Raw genomic sequence first — 26,146 nt, 5'->3', positions numbered from 1 at the left:
GTACGTACTTTGTAAGTATTTATAAGAAAAATTCCTCTCAACCCCGTTCCTCAAACAGGCCTACTGTATTGCAAATACAGCACTTATTTCACTTAAGTTTTTTGAAGATTTGTATTCATTCTTTTAATTAACCGTGCAAGTGTGCAGCCTAAAACATACAGACTTTAGCAATAACAACAACAACAACAAAAGTCTATTTTATACGACTTTCACCTATAACGACTGTTAACTGACGGTCCCTTCGGAGTCGTTATAAATGGTTTCCACTCTATTTGAAAGTGCTCAAATAAGACCGCTCATTGTGGTAGATTTACCGTCACGTGATAGGAATCCTGTGGGACAAAATTCTATCATATCGGTATCTCCGCGAAACGTGGCAAAAATTCACACAGTGAGCGCTTGAAAATGTAGTTATTTTTGGAATTAAATCCACCCTACTTCTCAGCTGGGCTGAGCCTGGAAATACAAGCACTTGTGAACAATGAGAGTCCCCTCAGCGCTCAAGGCGACACGTGCCGGGGAAGTCCCTCGAGTATTCTACAGGTTGCAGCGGTAATGCATCTGGCAATCACCTGGAGCTTCGCCCCACATCGGCGCCGGCTGCCTCGTCAATACACGCTGATCTCACACAATACACACTGAAGAGAGTTTCTTACGCAACAGATTTTGTTTTAGTCCAAGATTCTGAATGTATTGTCATCAGCCTTGTCACATCCACGCCTAAACATTAATGTTAAGAAGACCAAGATATTAGTTGCAAGAAAACATCCTGAACGAATTCATAGCAACATCAAGCTTACTGACAAGTCACCAGTTTCCCTTCTCTTGTGAGTCTGATAACCAATGACAACAGGTGCAGAAAAGAGATCCAAAGGCGAATAGCGCTTGCCAAACAGGCGTTTAGTAATATGAGAAATCTTTTAATCAATACAAATTTGTTTTGAAATTAGGAAGAAGTTAGTGATTTATTTTGTATGGCTGTGAATCTTGGACAATCAGAGATCCGGATTGGAAACGACTGGAAGCGTTTGAGATGTGGGTCTGGAGACGAATGCTACGGATTAAATGGATTGAAAAGAGAACAAACAAAAGCGTTTTGCAAGTTACCCAAGGAAAGAGAGAACTGATGCTGACGATACAAAGAAGAAGAACTAAATTCACTGGCCACATCTTGTGACCCAATACCTTTCTTTCCAATCGGATGGAAGGGAAAATCACGGAAAAGAAAGGCCGAGGTCGGCCAAGGAAAAAATTCCTTCAAGACTGGCACAGAGTCTTCATTAGTGTTCTTATTATGAAATGATGCGAGGAGCTGAGTACATAAAAGAATGTTTTCATAGACAAGGTGTTGGGTTTAGTCACTGATGATAAGAGAGGGCCAAGAGCCCTAACTTCGCCACCTACAAAGGCATGATAAATAAATAAATAAATAAGTAAATAATGATGATAATGAGCTGTTGAGACCGTCCTTATCAGGACAAGCGCTTAGCGTGTGCATGATTAATTTTTGTCAATCATTTATTGATCACATTCAGAAGGCTGGAAATTTGAAATATCTGGATATTGATTCATTGTCTCCATGTTTCGACGTTTTCTTTCTCTTGGAAGCGTACGTATGCATATCGTGGCTTTAGATTTGGGGAAAGGAATTCTATTCAGTGTATCAGGAAACCCAAGCTGGTTGGAAAAAGGCCAGAATGAAGGTTAAAAAGAGGGTTATTTCAACAAATTTGATGAATCACTAATTCATATGGAAAACTGTCCAACTGAAACTGATCGTCGAAACTTGAGCAGCAATCGGATACTGGATGTGTTAAACCATCGCCCTTAGATTCCTATATAACGCTGTTGAAGGTTTACTTTGTTCTCCTGAGCTTGTATCCTTCTTTTTCCCGTATGTCCCAACTCGCAAAACCAGGATAAATCCACCACTTCCTTTACCGTTCACGCCTCTCTCTTGTTCAAGGAACTTTATTTATCCGCATTCCAACCCTACGTATCTCTTTATCTTCTGACAGGAACTTGGACGTTTTTTCCTCGTATGCCTCATTTAATCGATTCTTCATTAACTTAACCCAGCTCATCTGTATTTATATTACTGTGCCTAGCTCTAAGATCTTCTCTTCGTTTTCCTTTCAACCTTTCATTTTCCTCGTACTTTTCATTTGCCTTTATATTTTATTGTTAATTGTTGTTTCCCTACAGTTATATTGTTAGTTTTTAATTATCTTCCGCTACTTTAGTTGTTAGATGATTTTCTTCTTACTCTTTCATTTAATTTTTTAAAGTTTGCATTGTGCTACTCCATTGCAAATATATTTTTAATTGCGGAAATCTGCAACGCGACATCTTGCTGTTTTGGTAAATAAATAAAAATTCATTACCATCATTATCATCATCACCATCACCTCAAGTCCAAGTTTGGCGAGCAACGCAAAAATGATGTATTGACTGTCTTCTGCATCAATCACTCGATCACTCAATAAATCAATCCATAAATTAATAAATCAATCACTTTTCTGCGTTTAGGGCTGTTACCCAGTTGGCAGCTCTGTCATTTTTAGCTAGTCTTCTCTTAAATGATTTCAACGAAATCTATCGAACATCTCCCTCAGTAAATTATTTGAATCCCTAATTCCTTTTCGTATAAACAAATATTTGTCTCCGACTTTACTCTTACATTCCAAACTTTATCATCTTAGTGTGATCATTCCTACAATTAAAAACTTCGTCTACTAATATCATTCCACGTGATCTCTCCGCTCACACCTCGGAACACATACTGTAGTTCTTGCAATTTCCTCGTTAACGACCGGCACGCTTTTGAAGCCTATCTGGCCAGCTGTGTTTACATTCTTTGTCCGCGGGGCCAGGATTTCCCTAACTTGAGACGCAGCGTTGTCAACTCTCCGTTTTAATTACTTAACCTCTGAGAGGGAGCAGCGAGACTGGACAGAACTGCGTGCAGGTGTTCAACACTGGAGACCAGACAAGTGAGCCGGCTTCACGACCGGCACGCTTTTGAAGAACTCCACATGAACTGTCACTGACAAAGTAAGCATACCATTGGTCAAGAGTCATCTGCTATCGGTTACAGAAGAGGCGACTGTAGACAATCATAAATCTGTTTACTGTCGGAAGGGGGTTTGCTTAACGTTTGAATTGTTGGTCTTTGTTTTCGTGATAACGTAGGTAATCCTTGTCTTATGCTACGAGGATTGCTGCTGTAGGTCTTCTCTGGGTATTCTGTATTCAACACGTCCTTCCAGTGCACCAATTGGAGTGTATTTACAGGTGGCTGATAACTTAAATTTACTTCTTCCCAGTGACATCAACGATTGAGCACTTAATTCGTTTCTGTTCAAGACAGTTCTAAGGTATATATTCTCAAATGCTCATAGTCTATCCTTCCCAGTGTTCCTGCGAGTCTGTATTTCCGAGATGTATGTAGCGACGCACCATTCTTATGTTTTAAAACATCTTCCTGGTTGTTAGTAACATGCTTTGTTGTCTCCTACCGAGCAAGTGGCTGCTAACAGTTAACAGCTTGCATTCGGGTAATAGTGGGTTCGAACCCAACCGACGGTAGCCCTGAATGTGGTTTCCTGTGTTCTCTCATTTACACACCAGGCAAACGCTGGGGCTGTACCTTAATTAAGGCTACGGTCGATTCCTTCCCACTCCAAGCCCTTTCCTATCCCACGGTCACCGTAAGGCCTACCTGTGTTAGTGCGATATAAGGGAAATTGTAAAAGAAAAAATTCCGCCTGCTAATAATAATTTCTATGTTCCAAAGTGAGCTATTCCCTTACTCTTTTATCTCACGCACGCTGGTGCGAGCTCTCCAGAATTATAGTCATTATAAAATATCAAAGCCATTTCTTATTAACAGTGCTGATGTAGTTATTTTATTATTACTATTAATTATATACAGTCGTATCAGCACACACGTTTTTTTTAAACATAACCGGTTTTCGGACACTTAGGTCCATCATCAGTGTTAGAATTTAAATTTAATTCCACATGAGTGTGTCGTCAAAATGAATTAAAATGAGTTTAAAATGTAACCTTGTCGACATCAACTGTAAAATAAGAAAAAGAAAAAAACAAGTGTAAAAGAATGAAAATAATACATATAAACTTACAATGTTGTTGTAAAATGTATGGACATACCATAGGAAGGGCTGGCTTTTCCTCGTTCTCAGGCTGTTGGTCGAGTACTAACAAACGTTCACCTTCAAGTACGGAACCGCACTGTAAGCACATTATGTTATGTCACCTCAAGGTTATGATGAAAGCACCTGATGTTACTTCAACTCAAAATTATAAACAAAATGTTGCTTTGACAACAACACTGTAAGTTTATATGTATTATTTTCATACTTTTACACTTTTTCCTTTTATTATTTTACAGTTGATGTCAACAGGGCTACATTTTAAACTCATTTTAATTAATTTTGACGACACACTCATGTGGAATTAAATTTAAATTCTAACACTGATGATGGACCTTAGTGTCCAAAAACCGGTTATGTTTTTAAAAAGTGTGTGTTGATACGACTGTATATAATTGATAATTAAAAAAGCTCTCCAGAATCCAAAGGTTCACTTACGTTGTTCTTGATAACGGTGGATTGCTTACCACCTTGATATTCTCATCATGTAGATTCGAATGATTCGGTTTGGGGCCGATGTCTAGACATCGACAAGGGATACAAGTGAGTTTGCTAGCCTCAGAGGAGGTTAGTTCACAGCCCCCCCTCTGTGGGATCAGTTACTCGTGAGTTAGTCTGATATCTGCCCCTAACGTAGTTAAGATACTTTTTTTACTCCAATAATCCCGAGCACTGGGCTGCCTCCTTCACCACCTACGTCGTACTGAAGTCCACCTTCTCCGTCGCAGGTTAAGACCACCAAGAGGTTTCAAGAAAAGTTAGATCCCGTACCCAAGCACCGTGGACAGAAGAAAGGAGGAGATTACACGTGAAAGGGTGAAGGAGTACTGGGCGAGGATTAAAGCCCAGAAACAGATGACACTGAATTCAAATTAACGTGGTCCATAGTCAGGCAAAACAGAAAAAGAAGAGGATGATTGCATTGCGGTTTCTTTTCAAACGGGCTCCCACATTACTTATGGAGATTTTCAAGTGAACTACTCACTAAAATATACCAGTATTTATATACATATTTTATTTTACTCAGTAACTCCTGTTTTGCATTCGTTACGTTTATTAATGTATATTGTAGAAATTAGTTCACATAACTGTCAGTCGCAGCTAGTTATGTTTTTCTATTCCTTCTGTATCTGAATATATGTAATTCATTTATTCAACTTTGAACTTTCCAGTCAGCTGAAAGCTTGAATACATAAACAATGCGTTCGGATAATACAAAGTATTTTTTGTATTTTATTGCTGCGATTGTCATCATCATGGAAGAACTAACAAAACACATTCAGAACGTAATTCCGTGGAGCTTACTATTTGCAGATAGTGTAGTTCTTGTGGGTGAAAGCTTGGGAACACCACAGCAGATGCTGAACACTTGGCATGATATCTTAGACAGAAATAATTTTTAATGTGTTTTTATTTTAATCACGCTCCCAAATTTACTTCTGGAGATTTTCATGTTAACTAATCACTAAATGTACCATTCTTTATATACTAATTTTATTCCACTTTGTACCTCTTGTTCCATCGTTGACGGGTTAGTTCCTGCGGTTGTTGAAGAAATTCCCGTAACTCGTATGTCCGAAACATAATCAAGCTTGGGGATGAAGGCCACTCATGTCTGGAAAAACGTAACCTGAAAAAGAAAAACATTTTAAAACGAAAAATTAAATGGCGTATGGCTTTTAGTGCCGGGATATCCCAGGACGGCTTCGGCTTGCCAGGTGCAGGTCTTTCTATTTAACTCCCGTAGGCGACCTGCGCGTCGTGATGAGGATGAAATGATGATGAAGACAACACATACACCCAGCCCCCGTGCCGTTGGAATTAACCAATTAAGGTTAAAATCCCCGACCCGGCCGGGAATCGAACCCGGGACCCTCTGAACAGAAGGCCAGTACGCTGACCGTTCAGCCAACGAGTTGGACTTAAAAGTGAAGAAACATTTTTTCTAGACGCGGGGAGAATTAGAAACAAACTGCGATAGAGAATTACCGAGCTCAAAAGCTGCAGTCGCTCAAGTGGGTTCGAACCCCACTGTCGGCAGCCCTGAAGATGGTTTTCAGTGGTTTCCCGTTTTCACACCAGGCAAATGCTGGGCCTGAACCTTAGTTGAGGCCACGGCCGCTTTCTTCAGACTCCTAGCCCTTTCCTGCCCCATCGTCGTCATAAGACCTATCTGTGTCAGTGCGACGTAAAGCAACTTGTAAAAAATGAGATAGAGAATTCGACCGGTAGTATTCGCTAAAACAAAAAAGGAAAGTGTATAATCCTCTTTTTCAGACTCGAGATAAACAAGACTAAAACGGAGAATCTCCACTGTAATTTCTCCATAAGTGACTTGATGGTTCGAATGGTTTAAAGTTGGGAATGAAGATCTAGAAAAAACCAATACCTTCAGATAACTCGGATCAGTGTTACAGGATAGCGCAGACCTTGACAGAGATATTAGCATTCGGGTCAACAGTGGCGGGTTGCTGCCAGAGTTTTATGTCACAGCAAGGTCCCTCCTCACATGTGGGGCAAAATCTACGAAATGATTTTCCGTCCAGCCATTGTATATGGTTCGGAGTACTGGGCTGCAAAGAAGAAAGACAGAAACTTCATGTAGATGAGATGAAGATGCTCTTATGGACCCGGTGAGTAAGCAGGTTAGGCAAAATTCCCAATGATACCTTTTGCCAGTATCTGAGAGTAACACCAGTCTCTGAGAAAGTGAAGGAAAATCGACTGAGGGGGTTTACTCACCTTCAGCGAAGACCAGCAGATTATGTGACGTACAGAGTGGAGAGACCGAGAGTAGAAGGTCAGCCAGCTCTGGGAAGAAGGGAATCCTTCATCAGGAAGGACCTGAATAGTACCAATCCTGAGGAAAATATAAGGTCGAAGTTACAGGAGGAGAGTTAACAGAAAAGTCGATCCCACCTGAGTGGGATAAGGCAAAGTAGTAGTAGTAGTAGTAGTAGTAGTAGTAGTAGTAGTAGTAGTAGTAGTAGTAGAAGAAGAAGAAGAAGAAGAAGAAGAAGAAGGAGATTGCTCAGACTGTGTTGTCGTACTCGGTGGTTTGAGTTCGTTTCCCGGTACTGACAGAAATTTAAGAATGAGAGGAGTGCTCGTATGTTGTTAGCGTGGTATACGAAGCTCGCCTCCATTGGGGATGGGCCTGAAAAGAACTGTACCGCATGGGCACTAGGACGTGAGTGTACTATTACTTACTTTATTGCTGACTACCTAGCGATTACCCATCGTTGACGGGTTAGTTCCTGTGGTTGTTGAAGGAATTCCCGTAACTAGTATGTCCGAAACATAATGAAGCTGAAGGAGGAAGGCCACTCATGTCTGGAAAAAATAACCTGGAAACGGAAAACGATGTGGTAAATTAGAAGGAACATTTTCTAGACGCGAAGAAAATTAGAAAAAAAACACTCGGATAGAGAATTCAACTTCTAGTATCCTCAAAAACAAAAAGGAAATTATGTAACCCTGTTTTAATAATATACACTAGAAAACAGGTGGATGTATCACCACGAGGGCCACACTAATTCTAAAATATAAGGGTGGAATTAAGATGGTTGTAATTAATGTAGTAGCAGTCCGAGCCGTCTAGGTTAGGAGACAGGACGTTAACTACTGTCGATGTTGTTGTAGCAAGATGAAAACTTTGGCCCAAATCATCGGATTCTGCCATCACGGAGTGCTCTGTCTAATGCGAGACAGTTACACCATCTCTCAAGTTCTTCGAGAAGTAGGCTGCATCGTACACGAAGAGATGCAGGGAATAGCAGAACAAGGCAGTAACCGGCTCTTCGACAGCATCGCCTACAAAGAGAACTGGACCACTCCTTACATCCTCATTATAACAAAAATAATGTTATTTGTTTTACATCCCGCTAATTACTTTTACGATTTTCGGAGACTCCAAGGTGCCGGAATTTTGTCCCGATGGAGTTCTTTCACGTGCCAGTAAATTTAGCGACACGAGGCTGACGTATCTGAGCACCTTCCAATACCACCAGACTGAACCAGGTTCGAACCTGCTGAAATGAAATGGCGTATGGCTTTTAGTGCCGGGAGTGTCCGAGGACAAGTTCGGCTCGCCAGGTGCAGATCTTTTGATTAGACTCCCCTAGGCAACCTGCACGTCATGATGAGGATGAAATGACGATGAAGACGACATATACACCCAGCCCCCGGGCCAGCCAAATTAACCAATGATGGTTAAAATACCTGACCCCGCCGGGAATCGAACCCGGGAACCCTGTGTCCAAAGGCCAGCATGCTAACCATTTAGCCATGGAGCCGCACATCGAACCTGCTAAGTTAGGGTCAGAAGGCCAGTGGCCTCAACCGTCTTAACCACTCATCCCCGTACTTACACCCTCGATCCAGCTGTCAGGATTGAATCCCGCCTACTTCAACCGCAAGAAGTATATGGAGAAAAGCAAGTCATATACCAACAAACAGTGCCTTAGTACTTGGCTAAGTATAGGCTTTAACATTTGGATATAATTATACTAATTATATTAATATTATTATTATTATTATTATTATTATTATTATTATTATTATTATTACTTTTTTTGCTAGGGGCTTTACGTCGCACCGACACAGATAGGTCTTATGGCGACGATGGGATAGGAAAGGCCTAGGAGTTGGAAGGAAGCGGCCGTGGCCTTAATTAAGGTACAGCCCCAGCATTTGCCTGGTGTGAAAATGGGAAACCACGGAAAACCATCTTCAGGGCTGCCGATAGTGAGATTCGAACCTACTATCTCCCGGATGCAAGCTCATAGCCGCGCGCCTCTACACGCACGGCCAACTCGCCCGGTATTATTATTATTATTATTATTATTATTATTATTATTATTATTATTATTATTACTATTACTATTATTTGTTCTCATCAGCGTACTATGGACCGTGTTATTTCATCTGTCTTCTCTGGGCTTTGATTTTTACCCAGTGCTCTTCCATTCTTTGCCGGTGCTACTCTTTTCTTTCCTCTGTCCACGTCCTTCCCGTCTTCAAACTTTGGCCTTTCTCGAAAACCCTGGTGGTATTTTAGTTTCCTCCTGAGTGAGTTTTGTTCTTGTATATCTTCACAAGTGACTCCCATCTCCTTTATGTCCCTTTCCACCTCCTAGAACCAAATTGGCTAGGTCTCCTTATCTTTAAAATACGTAAATATCTGGTTCGATAATCCGTGTTATTATTATTAATAATAACGATATATTATTATTAATAATAATAACATATCGTTATGCCCTACTCAGAAGCACGGTTGAACTTGCTTAGCTGATGTGTTGGCCTTCTTTTCCTCCCAAAATCTCTTCATCCTCTCGCTGAGCTTCTTCCTTCGTTCTTCTGTCCAAGTTATAGTAGCTCTGGTGTTGGGTTTGTCTTCAAAGTGGTGATTGTCGATTTTGGTTCTGAATTTACATCTGTCCTGTACAATGTCTTCTGAGATGTTGATTTCCTGGAGATCTGTTTCAATTTCACGAAGTCAGCTGTTCTTGGTTTTTAATGAAAGGGCCAGGTTGAGAATTCTTTTAGTTAGCCTGTTAGTGTTCATTCTGATAATGTGTCCATAAAATTTCAATCGTCTTTTCCGAAAAGTGTGAGAATTTTTTTCAGAATGACAATATATCTCCTGGGATGATTTTTTCTCCAAATTCCATCTATGCAAACTGGGCCAAAAAATTTTCGTAAAATTTTCCTTTCTTGTTTCTCAATGTCTTTGGTTAAAGATCCGCCATCAATGATTAAGGTTCCTGAGGAATATAACGCTTCAGGTTTGATCATTGTAGTATAGTGTCTAAGTTTTGCATTCCGAGATATTGCTTTTTTATTATACCTGTTCCAAGTGATCCTGTATGCTTTCTGTAATTTGGAAGTTCTTTCTTTATTTGCTTCGCAGTTTAAACCAGAGGGCTGGATAATTTCTCCCAAATATTTAAATTGGTTCACTTGAATAATTTTGCCGAATTTAGTTATCATAGGTTGTCCATATAAGTATCGTGAGGCTCCTTCCACGTACTGAGTTTTCTCATACGAAATTTGAAGTCCCGTTTTGATGGCAATTTCATGTAGTTTTTCAATGGAATGAATTGCTTCATGCCTATTAATGGAAAGGATTGCTATGTCATCAGCAAAGGCCAGACATTGCACGTGAATTCTGTCTTTACGTAGTCTTCCAAGGGTTATTCCTTTAGTTTCCTTTTCCCAGGTCCTGATTACTTTCATAAGTACCAAGTTAAACAGTAACGGTGATAAACCATCCCCTTGACGGACCCCGGTGTTAACAGGAAAAGGCTCGGAAATTTCGCCTAGGAATTTAACTTTTGAAGTAGTGCCAGTTAATGTTTATTGTTACGGAGATTTCCGTGGTAGGTAGAGGTGAAAGAAGGTGCGGGTGTGAATAGGTCTCAAACTACGAAATTAAAGTTAATGTAAAATTTAACAAGGTTATATTTTCTTTCCAAAATTCAGAAATAACCCGAATGGCAGGTACAGAGTAGTAAGGCAACAAAAGTACAATTACAGTATTTACAGGATTTGGGCTTCGAGCCCCGACCTCGCAATTCTTGGGCAACTAGCCCAACTTTACCTCAAAACAAGATTTAACAGAGGGGCAGAAGACCACAATCAAGCCCCGGAGCACTTGCTCCAAATACACAGTAAAGCCTCCTCGAGGCGTACAACAACAACAATTTACACTAAAGAGCGACCCGCTCTCAAATTTAGGCCTCTCCCAGGCCACACCAAACTCCACCTTCAAGCTGTCCTCAACGGACATAAACACAGGGGTAAAATACCCAATCTACTGAGGCCTATTAAGTGAGAAAAGGTTAATTATATGGCCTCTAAAATACCAACTTGAAAGGAAGCTCTCCGCACTCCTAATACACTTTATTTAAAACCTACTTGGCACTAGGCCGTTAATGCAAGGGCTAATCCCATACTACAGAGGTGACTTCAGAAAAGAACAATTTACATTATATTAAGGAAGAATCGGTTGTAAAAAAAATAAGTTCACCTCAAAATAAATAATATGAGTGGGAGCTCGAGAGGGTTAAGCACTCTCTATTCCAATATGTGACTTTAAAGAGAATAGAGTTAAGAGACGTTACATTTTAGGAAAAGGTTACATGGTAGGAACGCTTCGGACCCGCCCCGAGAGTTAAACTGCTGAGCTAGCAAGAAAAGAAGATATTAAAAGGCCATTACCTTGGTGTAGAACTGCTCCCCAAAGAAGGAGGCGCTCCCCGCCCCCTGCTATGTACTTTACACACTGAAAGATGGTACTGAAGTGGCACAGAGACCCTAAAATCAGCAGTTTATATACTCTCGCGGAAAGTTCGAGGCGTTTCAGGAAGGAAAACACCCGCCCACAATCATTTTATTGGTTCACCGAGAAAACCCCTACGCAATACGAAGAAGAAACATATTATTGGTGGAAAATTAATTAAAGAAATTCGGGATTGGCTAGATTTAAAACAAGGGGAAAGAAAGGGTTAATATTGCCAACTTAAACAATGACAGAAGGAAATTTAACAAAGAACAAACTTTTGAAATTAAATTTTCTCCAAAAGAACAGTTCTTTTTCTTCGCACTAGGGTGCACTATTGTAGTTCTTCAGTAGTGTCCTCTAGAAGAGAAAGTTCACACTTCTTACTACCGGTAAAACAAAAATACATCAAAAGTGGCACAGTTCAAAAACTCCAAACTTTCCAAGTAGTGACATCTTCTGAGAAACTTGAAAATTAATACCGTCGATAAAGTTCAGACTTCCTCCAGCAGAGGAGTTTCAACTGGCGCACATTTTAAATTAGCGGCGTGGAGGTGTACCGCCCGGTACATTTATTATTATTATTATTATTATTATTATTATTATTATTATTATTATTATTATTATTATTATTATTATTATTATTGTATTGTGTTGCTATTGGGAGCCTGGTGCAGCTCTTGTAATGTAGGCTCTCCGACAAGGGTGGAGTGTGCGGCGTCTGCGTGTATGAAGAAATGAGTGTTAGTGTGGTGGAGGTTAGTGTTGTGTTGCGGTCAGCACAATTACCCAGCCCCGAGCCAAGGGACTTAACCATTTCAGATTAAAATCCCTTGACCCGAAGACAATACATTAAGAACTCACGGCAAAGTAGCCATCCTCCATTAGCAATACACACCGGCTAACCGGTGAATTGACACCCTAAATGGACTCTCCAGATCCGAATGGAAAAACGCGCCGAAAATGCAATACAACATGGTTCCTGTACGGGCCCTGAAGTCCGCTGCAGACACTGCAGTGAGCCTGAACTTGCTTAGGAATGTTAGGCACAACAGAATGCGATCTAGAATTGCAGCATCATTCTCCCAGAAAGGTTGCGAGGTACACGAAGAGGTGCCATGTGTCGCTGACGGTGGAGCAACCGGGGAATAGATATAATCGAAATTGACCGAAAAAAAGATTTTGCATATTTCTGGACCTTACGATTAGATGTGAGGTCAACTCCAGTCAGCCAGCAGAGGTAGATGTGGAGAAGCGAGAGATCTATGAACCAACAACAGCTACTTCAAAGTATCATACAAATACAACATCTCCTGATTAAGGTTGTAGGATTTTCATCGGAGTAAGAGGAACCATATCACAATCCTTAGTTGAGTTTTTCAAAGTGCGGGCATTCCCAAGAATATATATTGTGATTTAGCCGTCTTCGCCATTAAAGGCTCCGTCCAATTTATTAGAAATTTACTCTATTGTACTGCATGCGAGAAGCATTAATTCCATAAAACTCTTCATGGTTAAACATACATTTAATATTTAACTGTTATGGCATTCTTTGTCAGGTTTAGGCAGCCTATCACCGTAGGAAGTGCTAGTCAATAAATTAACGCAATATAATCCTTCGAGTTCCAGATGGGCTAATTGGTGCAGTAATCTGATTAAGGGTGTTGAATTAGTAGTACAAAACATCCTCCCTGGAAACATAACGCGATCTGTTTCTGGATAATTTCCTACATGGGACTTCATAATACCGAAGTTACAGACCTTTTCAGTCAAAATTTCCACTTCTTGAATGCTAGACACTGAAGTTCATTCGGTTTTCAAGATATCTGAGTACCAGCCGAAAGTGGCCGAAGAAGAATGGATATCAATGGTTCCGGACAGACATGGAATTTTCTTGGATTTCTGTATTGATTCGGTTGTTCGTCAGAGTCTTTCGTTTGCGTCATGTCATGATACGCATCGACAATTTCTCATGTTACAAAAAGAGCTCTTAAAGGGGCAGAGCGACCCACTGAAACCATCCCTTATATTTAAAGGACAATTTCAACTGAGTAATAAATGTTAGAAAGCGGGTGCCGTTCTTATTGACAAATTGCTTTCTGGAGCAGTAACCGTAGAATAGAACACATAAATATTGATCGTAAAGAGGGGGAGGGTAGCCTTATTTATGAAGCTGAGGCGAGGCAGAAATGAATAACCACTCCATTAATAACACTGTCTCGACAAGTCTCCAATTATGATCCGCTTATGGCTCGCGTATCCATCGCAATCAGAGTGCTCCATTAGAGGGGGAGATGCGTGATGCAGCTCGCAGACTGAGGAATAGATAATGAGCCACTTTATAGCCACATCGCTACTTCGATTCGGCGAACTGATCGAGGACCCTTTTATAATCGCGAAAATATTATTGAATTCATTTGGTGATATTAAGGAGACCTTGGCGCTAAAAATCATCCAAAAATTTGTAACATATGTAGGCTAGTACGTTTCTGAAAAAAATGTGTATTTTGAGTGTCTAGGTAAGTATTGGTTATTATTATTATTAAATAAATTTCGTTTGGCTATTTATAACCGAGTGCAGCCCCTGTAAGGTAGACCCTCCGATGAGGGTGGGCGGAATCGGCCATGTGTAGGTAACTGCGTGTTATTGTGGTAGAGGATAGTGTTATGTGTGTTGTGTGAGTTGCAGGGATGTTGGGGGCGGCACAAACACCCAGCCCCCGGGCTATTCGAATTAACCAATGAAGGTTAAAACCCCCGACCCGGCCGGGAATCAAACCCAGGACCCACTGAACCGAAGGCCAATACGCTGACCATTCAGCCAGCGAGTCGGACATTATTATTATTATTATTATTATTATTATTATTATTATTATTATTATTATTATTATTATTATTATTTAGGGCCACTAAGGACAGCGAGATCTCAACTGTTTGCCTCCTTGCGGGCCCACCAGGTTTTCATTCTTTCCGAGTGTGCTTTCTTCCATTATTATTATTGTTATTATTATTATTATTATTATTATTATTATTATTATTATTATTATTATTATTAAAAAGAAAAGAAACATTCACTAAAATGGAATTCGCAGTAGATGTACCTCATCCCTTGAGAGAAGTGTTGTGCCCCTCCTTTTACGTTATGACAGGATCATAGCGTACCTGCCTTAAAATACTGAATTCCATGAGATTGTCGAAGTTGAACACCGTTCAGTATGGTCAATATTTAGGGTTGTGACCACGTGCTACTTGCTGGCAAAGTAGGGGAAATAATATGGCTTCTTCTACTTTATCTTCTTGGAATGTTCCTAATTTATTGGGATCACGTGATTCAAATCTGGTTCAGTTTTACGAGCGGATCCCCTTCTAGACGCCAACTCTATGAGGAGAACTGTATTCACAATTGCATATTTATTTGCTAGCTGATAGTGTGACGTGTGTAGATGAAGAGAAGTGTATTAAGATGAAATTGAACACCCAGTCCCCGAGCCAGAAGAACTGAAGAAATAAGTTCAAGTCTTCAGCCCAGTCGGGAATCGAATCCGGGGTCCTCTGAACACAAGGCCAATACGCTGATCATTTAGCCAAGGAGTCCAACAAATTATATGTGCACTATTACAAGAAAATTCCATCACGAGATACTGATCAAATAGCAAAATTCAAAGACTGCATATATTATTATTATTATTATTATTATTATTATTATTATTATTATTATTATTATTATTGCCGACTCTGTGGTGTAGGAGTAGCGTGCCTGCCTCTTACCCGGAGGCCCCGGGTTCGATTCCCGGCCAGGTAAGGGTTCTTTACCTGCATCTGAGGACTGATTCGGGGTCCACTCAACCTACGTGATTACAATTGGGAAGCTATCTGACGGTGAGATGACGGCCCTGGTCTAGAAAGCCAAGAATAACGGCCGAGAGGACCCGTCCTGTTGACCACACGACATCTCGTAATCTGCAGGCCTTCGGGCTGAGCAGCGGTCGCTTGGTACCCCTCGGCCCCGCTGTTGCGCCATGGGGGATTATTATTATTATTATTATTATTATTATTATTATTATTATTATTATTATTATTATTATTATTTAGAAGGGCCAGACTGAGTGGCTCAAACGACAGAGCTCTATTTTTCTGAGCTCAAATTGGCAGGTTCAATCCTAGCTCCGTCGGGTGTTATTTGAAAGTGCTAAAATACGTCAGCTTCATGTTGGTTGATGTAATCGCACGTAAAATAACTCCTGCGCGACGGAACTTCAGCACGTTGCCTTCTCCTAAAAGCACAAAAAAGTCCACGTTTCGCAAAAGCAATAAAATTATTATACATTACGACCGAGCGAGTTGCTGCACGGGTTGGGACACGTAGCTGTCAGCTTGCACCCGGGGGATAGTGGGTCCGAACTCCACTGTCGGCATCCCTGAAGATGGCTTCCGAGGCTTCACATTTTCACACCAGGTAAATGGTGAGGCTGTCTCTTAATTAAAGCCACGGCCGCTTCCCTCCCACTCCTAGCCCTTTCCTATCCCATCGTCGCCATATAAACAACAGATAGGGAATCTGCCACCTGGGCGACTGCCCTAAATGCAGATCAATATTGATTGATTGAACTTGACTGTGTCAATACGACGTAAAAGTATTGTTAAATAATAATAATAATAATAATAATAATAATAATAATAATAATAATAATAATAATAACCCGTGTGGGGATTTACCGGTTACCTCCATCGGGCGCGTCCCATTGGAATTGGGGAAGCTCGCTGGCTCTGCCGCCAGCAGAGTCAGAGGGTAGTAAGAACATAAAAAATACCACCGTGAAAAAAAAACTGGTCCCTTGCCAGGGTTATGGCGAAGACTGGTAAATGACCAGAAGCCAGAAAACATCTTGAGGCAACCTCTAGGGCTAACAACCCTAGTTGTAAAAGGATGGGTACGCGTCCAATGCAAAGTCAAGTCAAAAAGATGATGGCACAACATTTCAAGAAACATACCCCAGGGGGTAAATCTTCGGATAAATCCCTCGTCGTGAATGCCACGGCGCACGAGTCTCGTTCGGATTCTGGGGGAGACTCGACATCATGCAAGAGACGAGTCGGAGCGTCTCGGTGTACCCCGAAGAGTCAAAAACTCAGGCCAAAATCTAAAACCTTTCTAGCAACTTTCAACATAAATTCACTTACACAAATTGGCAAGCTGAAAACCCTCACCAAAGCTCTTCACGAAAATCAGATATCCATAATGGCCCTACAGAAAATAAGGTACCCAGATGAAGAGATTTTTGAATCCGAAGGCTACCGATTTTTCAAGAGCAAAGCGCAAAGAGGAATCCTCAATGGAGCTGCGATGCTTGGAACCGCGTTTGCTGTTAGAACCAAGATCCTTCAGTCGGTTGCAAATTTCGAACCTGTGAATGACAGATTGTCTATACTCACAATTAAATGCGCGAACAAAACCTACGCCCTAGTTAACGCACATGCTCCTACAAACGATAAGAACAAGTCTGATCCAGACGAAGTTGATAATTTCTGGGACCTACTGGATGAAAAATTAAACAAAATCCCCAAACACCATGTCAAGCTTCTTTTGGGTGACTTCAATGCCCAACTAGGTCGTGAACAGAAGTACAAGAAAGTTATAGGAAATTACCCTGCTCACAAAAGAACCAATTCCAACGGCAAAAGACTGGTGTCCATTTGCGAAAATCACAACCTGCAGGTCATGTCGACCCACTTTCGCCATCTACCCAGAAAGCAAATGACTTGGCGTTCTCCTGTCCAAGCTCTCGGAGAGTTCCAAATTGATCACGTTGCAATCTCCAGGAGAAACAGCCCTGAGATTATGAATGTGAAGGTAAAGAAAGGCATCAATGTGGCCTCAGATCATTATATGTCTCTTATCAAATTCAAACCAATTCCCGCAAACACAAGGAAGACAACCAAACAGATCACACGCTTCGACAACGATAAACTTCAGCAAAGGGTCGAGGAGTTCCAGGAGAAGGCTAGACCAAACGACTGTGACTTTAACAACGCCAAAAGTCTCCTTGTTGAGGCTGCCAAAGACGTTGCAGGAATCAAGAGAAGCAAAAAGCATGCCTGGTGGAATGGTACCAGCGAATCAGCCCTCCAAGAAAGACTCAATGCATGGAAACAGTACTACTCTACGAAATCAGAAAATGATTGGGAGACCTACAAAACCCAACATGCCCAAGCAGCTAGGGTGTTCAGAACTGAGAAACGTAAATACGAAAAATCTCTCATTGAAAAGATAGAACAAAACTTTAGGAAGAATGAAAGCAGAGAGTACTACAGAGCCTTCAAAAGCAAACTCACTGGCTATAAACCACCATCTCTATGCTTTGAGCGAAAGGATGGCACACTGGCGACGTCAAATGAAGAAAATTGCAGCATTCTGGCAGATTACTTCAAGAATTTACTTAATTGCTCTAAACCGCAAAGCGCCATTGAGACCAAGGAACCCTTACTCAGGTACCCAGATTCCAGACCACCCAACAGAGATGAAATCAAGCGCCACATTGCCCGTCTCAAAAATAATAAAGCGCCGGGTGAAGACTCAGTAGTAGCAGAACTATGGAAATATGCCCCAGAGGAATCACTTGATATCTTGCAAAAGCAAATAGAAGAAATTTGGAACAAGGAGACCCTACCCGAAGATTGGAAAATAGCTTTGATCCATCCACTACACAGAAAAGGCAGCATGAAGAACATCAACAACTACAGAGGAATATCTTTGCTACCCGTGACTTACAAAATTCTATCACTTGCCATCCTGGAGCGTTTGGAAGCACAAGTCGAACATCAAATAGGTGAATACCAAGGAGGGTTCATAAAACGTCGCTCAACAGCTGAACAGATCCAAAATCTCAAAACGATCATCAGATATTGCACACTAAGGTCCAAGCAGTATGTGTCTGTCTTTGTGGACTTTAAGAAAGCGTACGACTCCATTGACCGGGAAGTCCTGCTAAACATCTTAAATGAATTTGGAGTTGATTTGAAACTGCTGGCATTAATTAGAGCCACCCTGACCGATACAAAATCCAAGGTGAAGTTCCACGGATGTCTCTCTCATTCCTTTGACATCAAAACAGGAGTCCGACAAGGTGATGGGCTATCCCCGATACTCTTCAACTGTGTTCTTGAAAAGATCATCAGAATCTGGCGGGTGAGATTACAGGAAACCAACTACATTCCTTTGAGAATAGGAACCAAATCCAAGGGGATCGCAACAGACTGCTTAGCATTTGCCGATGATATTGCTGTTCTCTCAAACGACATAGAAACCGCTAGAGCTCAAGTTGAAATTTTAAAGGAAATTGCCGAACAAACTGGTTTGCAGATATCGTTTGAGAAAACAGAAGTAATGACTAACATCAAGGAGGCTCCACCAAAACTCCATACAAAATACGGGGACATCACCCGAGTAGACAAATTCAAATACCTGGGTGAGATCATCATGAAAAATGGACTGTACAAAGAAGCACTTCAGGAGCGAGTACGCAAACTGGAAATAGCCTACCAAACATCCCGCACAATCTACAACAAAAAATGCCTTTCCCAAAACACCAAGATACGTCACTATGAAACAGTTCTGAAGCCAGTAGTTCTATATGCAGCCGAAACCCTGTCTCTAAATGCCAACAAAGGACTCCTTGAAGAACTGGAGAAAAGAGAACGCAAAATTGTGAGAGCAATCTTGGGATCAATGTACAGAAATGGAATCCATCAAAAGAGATCCAACAAGGAAGTCTACAGCAAAATAGAGAAAATTACCGACACAATCAGAAAAAGACGGGCACGATTTTACGGTCATCTGAAAAGAATGGACGGAAGAAAGTTAACTAAAGAAATCTTTCACTTTTTTGATTCAAACCCCAAAACCACAATTCCCTGGTTTAGAAATACCAAAGAAGACCTGCAAATGCTACATATCTCAGCTGAAGACGCCCTTAACAGAGATCTCTTCCGCAAGAAAATATTGACAAACGGGTTAAACCGAGACGAGCAACCGAAGAGAAGACACGGAGCCCCTTGGACAGAGGAGCGTAAGCAGGCCCACTCACAAAGAATGAGGGAAATTTGGGCTCTAAAGAAGGCCAAGTTCAGTGTCAAATGCAACAAGACTTAACGTGGTCTTTGATGGCCCCAGCGAATTATATATATATATATATAATAACAAGACTACGTAAAGACAGAATTCACGTGCAATGTCTGAACTTTGCTGATGAGCTAGCAATCCTTTCCAGTAATAGGCATGAAGCATTTATTCCATTGAAAAACTACATGAAATTGCCATCAAAACGGGACTTCAAATTTCGTATGAGAAAACTCGGTACATGGTATGAGCCTCACAATACTTATATGGACAACCTGTGATAACTAAATTCGGCAACATTATTCAAGTGAACCAATTTAAATATTTGGGAGAAATTATTCAGCCCTCTGGTTTAAACCGCGAAGCAAATAAAGAAAGAATGTCCAAATTACAGAAAGCATACACGATCACTTGGAACAGGTATAATAAAAAATCAATATCTCGAAATGCAAAACTTAGACACTATAATACAGTGATCAAACCTGAAGCGTTATATGCCTCAGAAACCTTAATCATTGGTGGCGGATCTTTAAGCAAAGACATTGAGAAACGGGATAGGAAAATTTTACGAAAAATATTTGGCCCACTTTTTATAGCTGGAATATGGGGAAAAAATCATCCCATGAGATATATTGTCATTCTGAAAAAATTCACACTTTTCGGAAATGACGATTGAAATTTTATGGACACATTATCAGAATGAACACTAACAGGCTAACTAAAAGAATTCTCAACCTGGCCGTTTCATTAGAAACCAAGAACAGCTGGCTTCGTGAAATTGAAACAGATCTCCAGGAAATCAACATCTCAGAAGACATTCTACAGGACAGATGTAAATTCAGAACGAAAATCGACAATCACCACTTTGAAGACAAACTCAACACCAGAGCTACTATAACTTGGACAGAAGAACGAAGGAAGAAGCTCAGCGACAGGATAAAGAGATTTTGGGAGGAAGGGAAGGCCAACATATCAGCTAAACAAGTTCAACCGTGCTCCTGAGTAGGGCATAACGATGTAAAAAAAGATACGAAGCATATGTTTAAATATCAACCACAAATATTTGAATATTTCTGAATACCTATGGCAAAAACTAAATAAATCACGAGTACTGTTGAAATATTTTGTCATTTATCAAATACTGTTGTAGATTAAAGATTGCAAACCCACTATTCCGTACTACAAATCTTAATACCACCCTCAAACAAACCAAAACCAAACCCCATGGCACTACAGCCCTTGAAGGGCCTTGGCCTACCAAGTGACCGCTGCTCAGCCCGAAGGCCTGCAGATTACGAGGTGTCGTGAGGTCAGCACGACGAATCCTCTCGGTCGTTATTCTTGGCTTTCTAGACCGGGGCCGCTATCTCACCGTCAGATAGCTCCTCAATTCTAATCACGTAGGCTGAGTGGACCTCGAACCAGCCCTCAGGTCCAGGTAAAAATCCCTGACCTGGCCGGAAATCGAACCCGGGACCTCCGAGTGAGAGGCAGGCACGCTACCCCTACACCACGGGGCCGGCAATACCACCCACAGGAAATCGAAATAATGGGGATAACTGTCGGAGCTCGCGCCACCAAGCCTCATCACTTTGCCGCCTCGTGGAAGCACTTCCAAATTCCAATGAAGCTCATCCCCGAAATTGTGACTATCGTCATCCAAAGATCCATCAAGATTCTGAGACACCGCCCCTACAGTACTGAAAAGCCGCACTGAACACTGTTTACCATATCTTCCTTTAATTTAGAGCTTCCTTCTATTAATAGAACTGTATAGATACAATCTGATATATTTTACCCTGTTTTTATGGCAGCCTGAAAATAAAGCAGGTTGTTCCTACATAACTGGAAATGTATGTCCAAATTATCTTAGTAGGCTCTTCAAATCTCGTGTGTGAAAATTGTTGAACTGAACCGAACGAGTTGTAAAGCTTTTTGTAATCTGATATTTATCTAACTCTGACTTTCTCTCTCTTTGCAGGAACATCCGGTATGAAGAGTTCGAGTTGCCGAACAAGAACCTTAAACATATGAACCTCGGGTAAGTTACCAGATTTTATAAGTATTTATTTGTTTTCTGTCAGATGAATATGCTTTTTTAAATATTTCCATGTAATGTTATCCTTTACATTAAAGCTGCTTAGAGCCCTGAAAATGGTTCTCCGTGGTTTCCCATTTTCACACCAGGCAAATGCTGGGGCTGTACCTTAATTAAGGCCACGGCCGCTTCCTTCCAACTCCTAGGCCTTTCCTATCCCATCGTCGCCATAAGACCCATCTGTGTCGGCGCGACGTAAAGCCCCTAGCAAAAAAAAAAAAGGCTGCTTAGAAACGACCTTGAAAAAATTATAAATATTTGTTTATATATCACTCATACCCGGGAGGAATCAGATACGTCATTTTTTCTTGTTGTTGTGATTTCAGTGCTCTTCATCATTTGACACAAACAAGATAAGAAGTGCCATCATAATACTGAATAAATAGCCAAACTTTACTTCCGGATTATTCAAGAATACAATGCACTCCTCAGTAACAACCAGACGAGTTATCTTGTTCATATTCTGAATGTTAGTAACGAAATTGGCTTCAATCTGATAAGTCCGTTTGTCTTGTGTGTAGTACGTTTTGTTCTGTTCACATGGTGGACGTGGACATAATTATCTTGTAAATGCATTACTGGAAGTTAATTTAAAGCTGCCTTTTTTTAATGAGAACTGCTAAATATTACTAGCTAACAAAATGCAAATGTTACTTACACCAGTTTGGTGTTGACTGGTTCACATAAGAAAACAATGCTTGGTCATTATAGGACAAGATAGTTTCACTCACGATACAAAGCAGTTAAGTCATTAATATTTGGAACTATACAAAATCAAATCCAAACCCTCTTTCAAAAAGCTCTTTCATATGACGCAGCTTGTTCTTAAAACATTCGGTGACAATCAGTGGTTTCGTACTCTTTCTCTCCTTCTCCCTCTCTCTCTCTCTATTTCTCTCTCTCTCTCTTCTCTGCTTTCTTTTTCAGTTCATAGTAGGAATCACATCTCATGTCACCTAATATTTACGTCATGTAATCTAATCTTGATCGTCTTCTATATTTTTTTCTCTCTATGAGTCCCTTTATTATTTTCTTCAATAACCCATGATGTCGAAGCATATTATCTATTAGATAATCCCGCCGGCATAAAGCATCTTTTCTCTCCTGCTCTTCTAAGAACATCTTCATTCGTGAACATTTCTCTTCAACTAATTTTCAGTAATCTCCTATAGCACCAAGCTTCAAATACAAGTGGTCGCATCTCTTTTCTTTCCCCTAATGTCGAAGTTTCACTTCCATACAAAATAACACTCCATACATAGGTCTTCAACAGTTATATCCTCACATTAAGACTTATGTTTTTTTTTTTTTTTTTGCTGTAAAGTAAAGCATTTTTAGCTTGATCAGACCTACTCGATATCTCACGACAACTTTCATTATTTTACTCATCTTGTTATTGCCTGGAATGAGTGATATAAACACAGAAATGACACACTTCGCGTAGATCAATCAATACAAGACCAGCAGAAAAGGAACTGTCTATATGTAGGTCTGTAGTAGAGTATATTTGCGGGTATGCGCAGTATGCTCTCTGCTTAATGCAGATAAGCAAAATGTAAGGAAAACTGCAACAAAAAAATCATTCCTAGAATCAATTTCGACTTAAGATTTAATGTGCTGTTGATACTGCTTGCAATATTTCATCTCAAATTTCATCAAACATATGTATTTCCTACATTACATCCCTCGTTTTTCTTTATAACTTGTTATTTGTCAATTGCTTTTGTAACTGGTGTCAGTTCAAGAATAGAGCTATTTATCATCTGCTGTAGACACTAGTATTTAATGTCTTTGACGTTTCTGTATTTCTTCTTTTATTTACTTTTAGGCGTTAAATATTTTACGTGATATTTTCACTTCAAATTTGAAAAAGTAATAATGTACCGTAAATTTCGATTATTGCTTTACTTCTTAATAATATTGTGTATTTTTCATTTTTACATATTACCTAAGTTTAACATGTGTTATTTTGAATAATTAATATATAGTGACTAGGCCACCTGTGAAGAAACATATTTGTTTGTGGTACGTAAAAAAAAAACTTATTTTCCGAGTGAGTTGGTCACGCGGTAAGATTTTCGTAGCTGTGAGCTTGCATTCGGGAGATGGTGGGTTTGAGTCCTACTGTCTTCATCCCTGAATAGGGTTCCGTGGTTTCCATTTTAACACCTGGCACGGTCAATATCTTCCCATGTGAGGCTGACGTATGTGAGCACCTTTACATACCACCGGACTGAGCCACGATCGAACATGCCAAGCTGGAAGCCAGCACCTCAACCATCTGAGCTACTCAGCCTGACAATGCCCTAATTTTTTTGGTAGTTGTTTTACGTCGCACCGACACAGATAGGTCTTACGGCGACGATGGGACAGGAAAGGGCTAGGAGTGTGAAGGAAGCGGCCGTGGCCTTAATTAATGTACAGCCCCAGCATTTGCCTGGTGTGAAAATGGGAAACCACGGAAAACCATTTTCAGGGTTACCGACAGTGGTGTTCGAACCTACTATCTCCCGAATACTGGATACTGGCCGCACTTAAGCGACTGCAGCTATCGAGCTCGGTAATGCTCTAATTCAACCTCTAAAAATGACCAATAGTCGCAAGACACTGCAGTACTTGAATCTACTGAAATCAGCAAAAGGAGACAGGCGTAAAGGTAAAAAAACAAGCAGCGACGTAAAGCAAGTTGTGAAAAAAAATAATAAGAATCCAAATAAATGTTCCCCAATACAAAGATTACGAGACTCACCAAACATCCCTAGACATGTAGATGTTGATTCCCATAGGGAACCTAAAATATTTGTCCTGAATGAGTAAATTTATAATACCAATGTAATGGTCCGTTATTGGACATTATAAATTTTCCAGCTAAGCACACCACCCAAGACGCAAGGCTAGTGCATACCGTGGAGGCCACTGCATAGGCTATTTGAAGCCACCAGCAGTGCGGCACTGCTGGTGGCTTCAAATAGCCTATGCAGTGGCCTCCACGGTATGCACTAGCCTTGCGTCTTGGGTGGTGTGCTAAGTCCCAACTGACGAGCCTAACTTAGCACACGAGGGCGAAACGCAGGCAACCAAGAATGAGTTAGCTGGAAAATTTATAATGTCCAATAACGGACCATTACATTGGCATCCCTAGACATCCCAGCTAACCTGTTACCAACACGAAGAATAATTTCCACATTGTCATGATCAACTTCATAAAGTGTGTGATGGTTCAGCTTGATGAATAACAAGATCTCTGACTTGAGGTCATCACTGTTCGTAACTAACGTCTCCAGCTTTATGTTCACTCATTGATCTAAGTGTAATCACAAATAAAAAGAGGCATTTTTATTAGAAATCTAGGACGAGTAGTAGACTTTTGCGTTAACTAAAGAAGGTCTTTAAACTAGTCCTTTACTCTAGCCTCTGTGTTTAATTTTTGCATTAAAATATGATTATTTTTTTATTTTTCGTCATAAAATGTTTCAATATTAAGGGGAGTTTACTGTAATTAATTATTAACAACTAATAATTTTATTGGCTTTAATACCCATTAACTACTTTTACGGGTTTAGGAAACGCCGAGGTGCCGGAATTTAGTCCCACAGGAGTTCTTTCACGAGCCAGTTAATCTAGCGACACGAGGATGACGTATGTCAGTACCTTCAAATACCACCGGACTGAGCCAGGATCGAATCTGCCAAACTGGGGTCAGAAGGCCAGCGCCTCAACCGTCCGAGACATTCAGCCCGGTTATTATCAACTCATTTTAGACACGGGAGTGATCTGGTATCCTGGATATTTCGTACCCTGACTTATTGCCGTTCAGGTCATCAGTCTATGGACTGGTTTGATGCAACCGAAAAAATTGGCTCATCCGTTAGGGGCGCACAGCTGTGAGCTAACATTCGGGAGATAGTGAGTTCGAAACCCACTTTGGCAGCCTTGAAGATGGTTTCCCGTGGTTTCTCATCTTCAAACCAGGAAAATACTAGGGTTATGCCTTAATTAAGGCTACAGATGCTTCCTTCCAACTCCTAGCCCTACACTGCCGTCACTATAAGATATATCTGTATCGGTGGGACGTAAAGCAGATCTCAATCCCACCCAACCTTGTACTAATATTTTCATTTCCACATAACTACTACATCCTACATCTACTCTAACCTGTTTGTCATATTCATGCCTTGGTCTACAATTTCTGTTCTTACCAAATACACTTCCCTCATAAATCAACTGAACAAGTCCTGGGTGTCTTCAGATGTGTCCTATCATTTTATCTCTTCTTCTGGTCAAAGTTCGCCAAATCGTACTCGTCTTACCAATTCTATTCAGTATCTCTTTATTTATGATTCAATCTAGCCATCTCACCTTCAGCGTTCTTCTGTAACACTATTTCGAAAGCTTCTGCTCTCTTTCTTTCTGTTGTTTCACTTCCATATAATGTCACGCTCCAGACGAAATTCTTCAAAAACATCCTTCTAATT

The 26,146-nt window shown here is 40.6% G+C and overlaps 1 protein-coding gene across 3 annotated transcripts in view; it reads left to right on the top strand.

The window, feature by feature from the left end:
• VGlut (Vesicular glutamate transporter) overlaps positions 1–26,146 on the top strand; it is a 511,784-nt gene that overhangs the window by 380,839 nt on the left and 104,799 nt on the right. For all 3 annotated transcript variants that reach the window (XM_067154057.2, XM_067154059.2, XM_067154058.2), the window contains one exon: positions 21,555–21,614. In XM_067154057.2, the coding sequence (XP_067010158.1) occupies positions 21,555–21,614 (60 nt within the window). The remainder of the gene's footprint in view (positions 1–21,554; positions 21,615–26,146) is intronic.

This window comes from Anabrus simplex, chromosome 9, assembly GCF_040414725.1.
Source record: "Anabrus simplex isolate iqAnaSimp1 chromosome 9, ASM4041472v1, whole genome shotgun sequence".
Classification (NCBI taxonomy): domain Eukaryota; kingdom Metazoa; phylum Arthropoda; class Insecta; order Orthoptera; family Tettigoniidae; genus Anabrus; species Anabrus simplex.
Note: the sequence above shows the minus strand (reverse complement) of the source record. Positions and strands in the feature narration are given on the sequence as shown.